Below are 10,850 nucleotides of genomic sequence, written 5' to 3' on the forward strand. Positions count from 1 at the left end.
TGGTGTTAATCAGGGAGGGCTTCCTGGAGAAAGTGGGCTTTGAAGAAGGAATGATGGCAGACTAGATATTTGCCAAGGGAAGCAAAGGCTCAGAAGAGTGGCACAGTTACGCATTTTGGGGGGGGGGGGTCCAGTGGGGTCCTGAGGGACTGGCCTTGATCAGAGCATCACGGAACCCTTCCTCAGCGAGCGGCCTGGGGAGCTGGAGTGATGCTGGGTGTGAGACCAACCGGAGAGAGACGCAGACATCCTGCCACTGCAACCACCTGACGTACTTTGCGGTGCTGATGGTGAGTGGTCCCCTTCCTGCCTCGCAGCCATACCTTGGGTTGGCTTTGCCAGCCACCTTCCACAAATATGCCATTTGTTCCCCACACCAACCTCCAAGGTGTCTCCTGTTGCTGTCCTATTTTATAGATGGGGAAACCAGGGCTCAGAGAGCTTAAGCAATTTACCTAAGGTCACACAGCTAGCAAGCAAGAGAGCTGGTCACTAAAGACTTTGTTGCTCTTTATTCCTAAATCTGGGTGCATGATAATAACGCAGATTCCTGGCCCTAAACTAGAATTCTGATTCCACAGGCTGAGGGAAGGGCACAAGTACGTTTCCAAAGAGCCCTAGAGGGGATACTGAGGCCCGTTGTGTAGAACCTCACAACGGACTTCAGTGTCCCCAAGATCACAGAAGCTTTGTGTCCTACATTCAGTCTCCCAGAATCTTGGGACCCAGCTTCTGAGGATCAACATGGTCTTCCAAACCTCCTGGGTGTGGGATGCTCACGCCGGTGTTGAGTTCTAGAAAAAAAATGAGTGTCAGGCTGGAAAAGGGATTCTCTAGTGGAGAGTCCTTTTTTTTTTTTTTTTTTTAAAGATTTTATTTATTTATTTGAGAGGGAGAGAGGGAGAGAGTATGGGCGGAGAGAGGAGGAGAGGGAGAGGGAGAAGCCAGCTCCTTGCTGGGAGCTGGGAGCTGGAGCCGCATATGGGACTTATTCCCAGGACCCTGACATCATGACCTGAGCTGAAGGCAGACTCTTAACCGACTGAGCCACCCGGGCGCCCTCTAGTGGAGGGTTCTTGACTGTGCTGGGTGGGGGCACCCTTTTGAGGAGTCAGTGAGAACTGTAGACCCCCTCCCCTTCCAAAGAATGCACTCACGGACCAGCCTCTGCTCAGCTCTGGGTGGTGGTGGTTCACGGATGCTCCAGGCCACCCCGGGAGGCTCAGGTTGGCCTTCACCTGGGGCAATCCCTCAGTGTCAAGCTGGGGACACTGAGGCCAGCCCCTGCCTGTCTTGTGGACCCAGGTTGCCTCTGTGGAGGTAGATGCCGTACACAAACACTACCTGACCCTCGTCTCCTACGTGGGCTGCGTCATCTCCGCTCTGGCCTGCGTCCTCACCATTGCTGCCTACCTCTGCTCCAGGTAGGGCCTGCAGGAGGGGTGGGGGAAAGGCGGGGGCAGGGAGAACCTTCATTCTGGGCCCCTGGGTCGGGACCCCACAACCATGGAGACCCACCCTGGAGATCGGCTTGACTCACCCCAAAATGTGTGTGTGGTTGCAGGAAGGAGCCCTGGGAACTAAAGTCAGCCGACCTCCGGGGGCTGTGTCTCCTTAGATCCGTGGTGTTCGGATGACATGATACTTAAAAACTTTATTATCTGCCAACACTGAACACAGGGAGAGGTGACATAAAAATCTAGATTTCTGCCTTGGAAGAATCAGATGTATCACCCCTGGGAGCCCATAATAATAGGATGTTGACAATTATAATCATGGTTAACACCTTCTTGGAGCTTCCCACATGCTACCCACTGTTCTAAGTGCTTTACATGCATGAAATCGGTTCAGTCCTCACAAGGGCCCTGTGAAAGAGCACTCAGAGAGGGTAAGGGACTTGCCTGAGGCCACACAGCAAGGAAGGGGCAGAGGCAGGCGTACATGCGGTGTCTGATTTAAGGCCTGGCCCCTGCGAGCAATCAAGTTTGACAAAGCCTACCCTGTCCCCCCCATGGAAGATTCTGTCGCTCCATTTCTGTCATTTGGGTGTCTTGAGGAAGACGGTGCCTGCAGGAAGGCTTTGGTGGAGGAAGGAGCGCCTTCACCTCTCCTCACACCGGCTGCATGGAGGGGTCTGGATGGTCAGCGCTGAGCTTGGCTGAAGTGGAGGTCCACCTGCAGCGTGGGCCTGGGTCCGTTTGCATGCGGGGGGGGGGGCGCTCTAAATTCTGTGGGTGCGAGCACCTAGAGCGTGCTCACATGCTTGCACGTGCGAGGAAGGGGGGATGGAGTCCTGTGCTTGCGGGCACCTAAGTGACTGTGTTATGTGAGCCTGCAGCTGTGCACATGGTGGGGCTGGAGTGGTGACAGGGGACACCTGGCAGGCTCAGGGGAGGCCAGAGGGCAGTGGCCGAGCCCTCCAGCCCTAACCATGGATCACAAAAGTGCCCAAGTTCAGGGCCAGGGAACCTTAGGGACTGAGGCTTTACCCAATGAGGGGGGCTGTCCTCCCACTTCATAAACTTAATAGACGAGTGAACTGTGGGGGGAGGGAGCAGCCCAAGGCAGTAGCTGGTGGCAGGGGTGGATGGGCGTGGCTATCCTGTCATGCCCTCTGGCATAGATGGTGGGTGGTGCTGGGCAGTGCACAGGTGGGGGCCCAGGGAGGAAATGCCAGCCTTGCCTCCCTGGATGGGTAGAGTCCTGAGGTGGGAGGGGTGCTGGGATGTGCTCACAGACTTGCAAACCTGCAGACAGACAGACATACTGTCCTCCCTTCCCCCCACAGTCGGCTGACAGACACAGTCGGCTCACAGACACATGACTATGCAGACAGACAGGAGGACAGGTGGCATGGATTCTCCAAAAACAGCAACAAATCCAGTCTTTTCCCTCCAACTCTGGGAGCATCTGGTTGACTATAGTGGCTGGATTTGTCCTGCTTGCTCTCTCTGTGGCTAAATCTGTTGTTCAATGTTCTCATGGGGCCCTAGCCTGTGAGTGCTGGGCACACAGTAGGTGCACAGGGATGACCTGGCTGCAGCCATAGGGATGGGATAGAGAGTGTGTGTGTGTGTATGTGTGTACCCTGGGAAGACTGCCTGGAGGAGGAGTCCAGCCATCACCTTTCCAAGCTGGACACCAGGGAGACCCCACCCCCTCTCGTGTGTAGGAGGAAGCCTCGAGATTACACCATCAAAGTGCACATGAACCTGCTGTTGGCTGTCTTCCTGCTGGACGTGAGCTTCCTGCTGAGCGAACCAGTGGCCCTGACGGACTCTGAGGCTGGCTGCCGTGCCAGTGCCATCTTCCTGCACTTCTCTCTGCTCGCCTGCCTCTGCTGGATGGGCCTTGAGGGCTATAACCTCTACCGACTGGTGGTCGAGGTTTTCGGCACCTATGTCCCTGGCTACCTGCTCAAGCTGAGCATCATGGGCTGGGGTAAGTTGGTAGAGGGCGCTGTTGGGCCCTCAGACCTGACTCTCCTACTAGGTAAAATGCAGGCACCTGGTTCCACTTCTCTGCTTACCTCTCTGATTGTTCCCTTCACCCACCCATTCTCAGTTGTTCTTGACTTTGGCTAGGTTAAGGTTCCCTTAAGGAAGATAAAGTGGGGAGCACTGCCCCAAGAAACACATATTCTCCACATGGCTCACTCTTCTTAAAGGGGGTTTGTAGACAGAGATATTGCATATGGATGTGCAGGTTGTGCACTGCTCTGAGGCACCCAGTTGGGGGAGGAGTGGGCTGTCATCCAGTCCTCCACTCACCAAATTCACCGAGGCTGGTGGTGGCTCTGTCTGTGGATCCTCTTAAGCTTATATAGCAGATTCCGCATAGCTTTGGCATTTGTTCTTGGCCAAGACCACCCAATTTACCCATGGCCAAGACCTCTCAGTCAGATTTGGAGGCCCAGGGGGCACACCACAAGTCCTTCTGGATGTTGCACCGGCCCTCCAAACTCCCCATGTCCCTCACCCAACTTGCTGCTCCTCTGTGTTTCTCATCTGGCCCTTTCTTGGCTCCCTCCATTGTTTTACATAAAATTCCTTCAGAGTTAGCTCTGTGTCAAGACCCCAGTGTTTGGTGGTGGGTGACCCTTTCTGGAGAGCTCTCCAGCTCCAGCCCATGGACAAGGTCAAGGCCCAGTGCAGACTCTGGAAGTCCCCCCTTCAGCTGTCCCCCACCTTCCCAGTCTGTGCCTCCCATCTCCCCTTCTGACATCCTGCCCCTCGGCAGGGAAAGGCAGGCCCTTTCTCCCACGGCCCCCTGGGATGGTGGAAGGGGGAAGTTCAGGGGAGATAGGGCTCCCTATGGGAAACCCAAACTGGAGTGGGGGAAGGGGAGGGTCTGATCACAGAGGACCCACCCCAGATCGAGCGGAGCATAAGCCCGAGAGAAGGTCTTGCCGGAGGGCAGGGGAGGGGGCATGCCACAGAGGGTGGGAGCCTGAGCTCTATGCTTTGCGGCCTGCAGGCTTCCCCGTCTTCCTGGTGATGTTGGTGGCTCTTGTGGATGTGAACAACTACGGCCCCATCATCCTGGCTGTCCAGAGGACCCCAGAGAGTGTCATCTACCCTTCCATGTGAGTGGTTGAGTATGGCAGGGCTGGAACATGGGCCTTGTGGTTCAGGGGCCAGAGAGCAGCCTGGGCTGAGGCCACGCTGATCGGGGGGTTTCCTGGGCCCTGGGGCTGCTGGAGGTGCCAGCCTGGCAGTGGCTGGGGGTTCAGGGAGGGTGAGCACAGGCCCAGATTTGCCCATCTCTCGCCAGTGACCTTGAGTCGCAACTGGGTTTCTTGGCACGAGTGGGAATAGGCTGGAGAGGACGAAGGCACAGGGGAGAGCTGGAAAGTAATGTCCCCCTAGGAGTCCGCGGTGTCTCCGGGCACTCGGGCTCACTGAGGCACCAGCCCCGCCATTGTGTGCTGAACCCTTGCCCCCAGGTGCTGGATCCGGGACTCGCTGGTCAACCATGTCACCAACCTGGGCCTCTTCAGCCTGGTGTTCCTGTTCAACACGGCCATGCTGGGCACCATGGTGGTGCAGATCCTGCGGCTGCGCCCGCACGCCCAGAAGTGGCCCCACGTGCTGACGCTGCTGGGTCTCAGCCTGGTCCTCGGTCTGCCCTGGGCCTTGGTCTTCTTCTCTTTCGCTTCGGGCACCTTCCAGCTTGTTGTCCTCTACTTCTTCAGCATCGTCACCTCCTTCCAAGGTAGGCATGGAGAAGACCCCACCCCTTGGCCCCCAGGCCCGGGCCCCACACGTGGGGCACAGGGCAGGGAGCATATGGACTCAAATCGAAGGCTTCCCTTCTCTAGGCCTCGGTCTTCCCAGCTGTTAAGTGCCCCCTGCCCCGGCCATAGATGACAAGTCTTTATTGAGTACCTGCTCTGTGTCGGCCCTGTGTTAAGCCTTGGGGCTAACATTGTGAAGTGGTTGGGTGAGGGCCTTCCTTCCATGGAGCTCATCTCCTGTGGGAAAGACCGGGGTGACAAGCAAGCACGCAGCCCCTCTGAGAGGAGGGCAGTTCGAGTGAAGATGTGAAGAAAAATCTGGGCTGGGCTGAGGCCTCTGTGGGAGACATTTGAAAATAACAGAAGGGCCCAGCCAGGGAGAGACCAAGGGCCATGTGACTCCATGTGTGATCCTAGCCCGTGGGCCTTAGCATCATGGGAAGCTTGCTAGAAGTATAGGCTCTGATCGCCCCAGACTTGCTGAATCAGATCTGCATTGTAACAGATACTTGGGGATGCATGTGTGTGGCACAGGCTGAGGGGGTCTGGTCTAAGGAAGGAGTGTGCCAGGCAGAGGGAGGAGCAAGTGCAAAGGTCCTGAGGTTAGCACTAGGCTGTTGGATGGAAGAACGGTGAGGGGCAGTGAGGCTGAAGGATATTTGGAGGGGCAGAGGGGAGTGGAGTAGAGGGCTGGATCATGAGAGCCGGGGTTTAATGCCAGCAGGGTTCTTCTACCTGCACCCCTCTTCACGCCCCCACCACCCAAGGACAGACAGACAGATACACACAGACACACATTCCCCTCTGTTCTGTCCTAGAGGTACTTAAACAGATAGTCTGGAGTCTGAATACCAAGGTTTAACTCCTGGTTCCACCAAGGCCCGTTACCTCCCTGGGCCTCAGTTTCCTTGTTTGTGAAACAGAATAGTAATGACTAGGCCTGACCTCATGAGAACTTGAGAGAATAAAATGAGTTGGGGCTCAGGCCATTGCACAGTATCTGGTGCATGGTGGGGTCCCCTCCCAGTCACAGGGATGCTGGTAGCCTGGGTAGGGAGGAGGGGAAGGGGCAGGACCACCCCCCGCCCACTGAACCCTGCATCCCATCACTGCCTGCAGGTTTCTTCATCTTCCTCTGGTACTGGGCTATGCGACTGCAGGCCCGGGGCGGGCCCTCCCCGCTGAAGAACAGCTCAGACAGCGCCAGGCTCCCCATCAGCTCGGGCAGCACCTCGTCCAGCCGTATCTAGGTCACCGCCACTTGCCGGGAGCTGCGTGAGGAAACAGAGATGCGGCCTCGCCTCACCCCTGCCTGCCACCCCCACAGCCAGGCCTGACACCTGGGGCAGCCAGAGACTCCGGGAGAAGGCCCAAGCTCCTCCGGGGGGAGGGGGCTTTTGCCCTCAGCAGCCAGACTCCCAGGCGGGCCTTCCGGATTGGCCTGCGGACTGCTCGGTGCCCCAGTCCAGCTCACAGGAGCTCAGGAGAGGGACCGTAACCTTGCTGTCCTCACTGGGGGCCGCAGGCCCAGCTGAACTCACCGCCACTGGGCCCAGCCCTCATGGCTGCCGGTGGGAGCCCACGGGCCCCAAGGCCGAGTCCTGGTCCTGTGAGGACTGGCAGCATCCTGGGCCCCGGGCCCTAGCCGCGCTGTCTCTGGCGATCTCCACAAGGACACCCTGTGCTCCTGTCATTTTAGCCTGAGAGTGGTACTCAGGGCACATGGGGTTGGGGCAGAGCTTTGAGCCAGATCCCTAGAGGAGGGGAGCCCCTCCTGGAGCATAGCAGAAGCTCCTCTACCTCTGAGCCTTCCATCAGCCTCCCCAGCCCTTGCTCTCCAGCCCCCTACTCAGTCCTGGGCAGGGTCCCAATTCCAGGGCTGGATTTTGGGTTGTGGCTCCCAAGAGTGGCTGGGTGCCTGCCAGTAACCTTTCTTTACTGGACGGGCCTTTGCCCGCCCTTGACTCAGGCTTAGTGTAGACATTCTGGGCTGGGCTAGGTCTATCTGTCCCTCTGGGCCTTTCTATAAGCTGCATTGCCCTTGGTCACCACTGCCAAGCCCACCCCTCAAACGGACCCCCAGCTTCTCTCAAAGCCCTCTTGTGGCAAGAACTGTGGAGCGTAGCAGTGCAAATTTGTCTCTGCCCCAGTACTGGGAAGAAGGAGGCGTGCATCCCCTGGTGGCCCTGGTGGAGAGCCCAACGAGCTCTTAAAAGGTTGGAACTACGAGGGGAGCCACCATTCCTTGCTGGGGATCCAGGAAGACTTCCTGTAGGAGGCAACATTTGATCTGGATCTCAGCCTTAAGGATGGGGGAGGACTTTCTTTTTAAGCACTATCTCATTTGTCTTTTGAATTGAAAGAAGTAGATGTTCATTGTAGAGAATTTGGAAACTGTAGAAGAGCACACAGAAAAAGAAATAAAAATCAGCTTGTTGTTATCACCTAATAAACAAGTGTAATAAACATTTGGAGCACTTTCTTCTGTGCTTCTATCAGGAGTCGCTGACAAAAACAGGCCAATCAGGAAATAGCAGGGAGGGCCTCGGGCTGGGGTCCCCCTTCTCAGGACATCAGGTGCTGGACAGGCCACTTGATTGTTCTCACTGTGCACTTCACTGGGCTGTAAGGCCTTGGAGAGCTGGACCACTGTTCTCAGAAGGACCCAACCAGGTTTGCGTGCGCAGACATCGCTATGGTGTGGAACATGGACTAAGGCAGCCAGAAGCCTGGAGACCTTGTTCCTGGAGACTGGAGCCTTCCCGGAGCCACTGGGACAAGCTGGCACTGGTGGGAGTTGGCAGAGAGCAAAGCTACAGTTCCATCTGCCCTGGGATTTGGGGGGGCCCAGGGCTTTGCACGTGGCTCCAGGCCCGCCCCCAGCCCCAGTGAGGCCCAAGAGGGGTGACGCTTACCCTGGCCCTGCCCAGCTAACTCTGCCACTTTCCCAGCTGCTCCCCAATTCCTGGTCCTGTCTTTCCAGGTGTGCTGGATGCTCTGGGTCCCTCCTTCCAGGCCCTTCTTCACAAACAGGTCCCCGTGAGCCCCTGAGGGTCATTGTGCCAGGATGGGTCCCCAGCGGTGGGCCCAGCAGGTCGCAGTTCACAGAGCGCTTGTCCACCATCTCACCTCACCTGGCTGCCGCCAGGAAGGAGATGGGACAGGCCCTGTGGTTCCCGTCTGCCTCCAAGTCTTCCCCGCAGAGGAAGTGCTTGGGGCACCATGCCAGAGCCCCACCTGCCCCCCATGGCCCATGATTGTCTGTGACATCCTCTCCCCATCCCTCCCCGGGTCCAGAGGGCCTGTGGGAAACAGAATCCTGCCTGCATGCTGTGTGGGAGGAAGGGGAAGGGGCTGGGTGGGTCCTCAGACTCCCCAGGGTAGAGCATGTCTAACTCAGGCCCCGCAGGGCGATGCTAAGGGGATATGCCTTCTTGACGGGGTGCTCTCTACCTTTGATCTTGCAGTGACCATGGGACCATGCCAAGGGACCTGGCCTCATCCACACGACTTCCTCAGAGCCATCAGATCTGGAGCCCGATTGATCATCCCCTCCCCTTCCCTTATGCTGCCCCCCCATGTGTGTTTGCTGCTCCCACTTCCTGTCTGAGCCACCAGTGATCAGCTGGGCGATAGGACAGTAATTGCGCAGTGGGGACAGTTGTAAAGAGATAACGACCACGACCACGCCCAGCGGACAGTTCCACTCGCATGATCTCATGAGCTCTTTGCATGTCTTGTATGAGGTTCAGAGCAGCAGATAGCTCGCCCAAGCTCACCCAGCCACCATGTGGCCAGGACAGACGTGAGCCCAAGACAGACTCCAGCCCAGGCCTCAACAACCCTCCTGCACACTCCGTCCCACCTCTCCTATTATCTGGTCTGGGCAGGGAAGGCTGGGGCCTGCAGAGCTTGTCCTCTCCCCCTGGGGCCCCAACAAGCATGGGATAGATCCCAGTCTTGTTCAACCCATAGGTGTGAGGGAAGGTGCGTTAGCACCACTCGCATCCCTATAGCGAGGCTTGTGCCTGGCATGTTACCGGTCTCCTCGAACCCCAACATAGCCCTCCATGGCAGTCCTATTGCTGTTTCTGCTTTACAGAAGAAGAAACCGAGGGTCAGAGGGGCCCCCAGGTACTGAGAAGAGGGTCTGAGTTAGGAGTGTCTGAATCCAAAGCCTGTGCTCGTCGCCTTTCCCCAGGGGTCTGCTGGGGTGTGGAAGCCTCTGTGGCTGCTGGACCCCAACTTCACAGCCCCTAGCAGTGTCCCTGGGTGGGCTGAGCAGCCCCCTCTGTAGGCGATCACAGGGTGGAGTGAGACAGGAGCGCAGCCCAGTTCCCCACACTAGCCTTTCACAACCCAGCTGATGGTGGCGTGGAGCAGGAAGGCCGAGAAAGAGGCCACAGGAAGCATGACACTGAGCAGTTGGAGGGGAGGGTAGGGGGGTGAGGGAGGTGGGGACAGGCCACACCACAGAGCCTGGGACCTGAGGGACGCTCAGACACAGGGCTCTGGCCAGCGTGGGCAAGCCTGCCCAAGGATGATGACGCCCAGGGCCCTGGGGGTCCTGCTTTTCTCGCTCCTCCTGCTCTGGGCCTCAGGTGAGCAGCTGGTTCCTTGTCCCCCAGGAGACCCAGGGACAGGGAAGCGGGGATGGGTGGGGCTGTCTAGAGAGTGTCTGTCCAAGGACCCCATCCGTTGGCCTCAGTACCTTCTCTCACCCCATCCTCCGAGTGAGTTGTCATCCTGATAAACTTGGGTCAGCTCTGGGTCTCAGGTGTCTTGTGCTCCCCACAGAGCTCCCCATACCCCCCCAGTCTGGGCTGTGCTTCCCTCACAGGCAGGCCCCAGACACACTCTTACCCAGCTGGCCTCCGAGCTTCTGGGGAAGGGGGTCAGGAGTCTCTGGAGGCTGAGGCCAGTTGGGGCTTATACGGTCCTCCCTCTACCCCCTTGTCTGGCTCCTTCCACCCTGACACCCCCACCGGCTCCCCTCTCCTCGTCCCAGGAGTGGCCCCCCAGTCCCCAGTTTCTGGAGCTGGGAACAAGCCTCCCCTCCCCCACCCTCTCTGTCGGCCTTGTGCACACACATGCGGGGTTCTCCAAGGCACTTTGAGGACCCCAGGCCTTGCCTTTGGCAGTTCTCTCTCCTGGGAAAGCTGAGGCCACCCCAGCCCAGCTGGCCAGATCTTACCTACCCTCCTTGGGGCCCTGGGATGTTGGCAGTGACCCCCTCGGGCAGAGGGAGTGCTCCCATCGCAGTGCCCTCGGTGCTCCTCCTGTTTTGTTCCTGATTTTTTGAGTGTCCTGCATGCCTGCCCAGCAGGGGGGCCATGTGGCTTTGGATGCATGGATCAACCTCTTTGGGCTTCAAAGAATCTTCTTCTCTTCGGTGAAGGGCAAAGTTCAGTCCTTGGCTCAAAAAGGAGGCAAAATGGCGGAGTTGTCCTCTTTGCAGAGCAAGCCAGCAGAACCCACAGATTCAGTCACTCAATAACCAGTCGTGGCTATCGTCCAGTCTCCTGGGGCACATGGGGACACTGGGTCCTTCACGGAAGGCCCTTCACAAAACCACACTGGTTGGGGCTTCAAGGGTCCCCCGAGGGACTGAGGT

At 57.8% G+C, this 10,850-nt stretch overlaps 1 protein-coding gene and 1 long non-coding RNA gene across 5 annotated transcripts in view; one reads left to right on the forward strand and one right to left on the reverse strand.

Annotated features, from left to right (window-relative positions):
• Positions 1-7,704, forward strand: part of ADGRG1 (adhesion G protein-coupled receptor G1) — a 37,927-nt gene extending 30,223 nt beyond the window's left edge. For all 4 annotated transcript variants that reach the window (XM_059382269.1, XM_059382272.1, XM_059382271.1 and 1 more), the window contains 6 exons: positions 187-290; positions 1,306-1,424; positions 3,173-3,441; positions 4,477-4,585; positions 4,946-5,214; positions 6,356-7,704. In XM_059382269.1, the coding sequence (XP_059238252.1) occupies positions 187-290; positions 1,306-1,424; positions 3,173-3,441; positions 4,477-4,585; positions 4,946-5,214; positions 6,356-6,486 (1,001 nt within the window). In that variant the 3' untranslated portion in view covers positions 6,487-7,704. The remainder of the gene's footprint in view (positions 1-186; positions 291-1,305; positions 1,425-3,172; positions 3,442-4,476; positions 4,586-4,945; positions 5,215-6,355) is intronic.
• On the reverse strand, positions 7,612-10,522 carry LOC132005316 (uncharacterized). The gene is made up of 2 exons (XR_009400775.1): positions 10,435-10,522; positions 7,612-8,023 (listed from the first exon to the last, which is right to left on the reverse strand). It is a non-coding gene; the product is annotated as an uncharacterized LOC132005316 (long non-coding RNA).
• Positions 10,523-10,850: the final 328 nt, after the last annotated feature.

The sequence above is a fragment of the Mustela nigripes genome, chromosome 17 (genome assembly GCF_022355385.1).
Source record: "Mustela nigripes isolate SB6536 chromosome 17, MUSNIG.SB6536, whole genome shotgun sequence".
NCBI classification, from domain to species: domain Eukaryota; kingdom Metazoa; phylum Chordata; class Mammalia; order Carnivora; family Mustelidae; genus Mustela; species Mustela nigripes.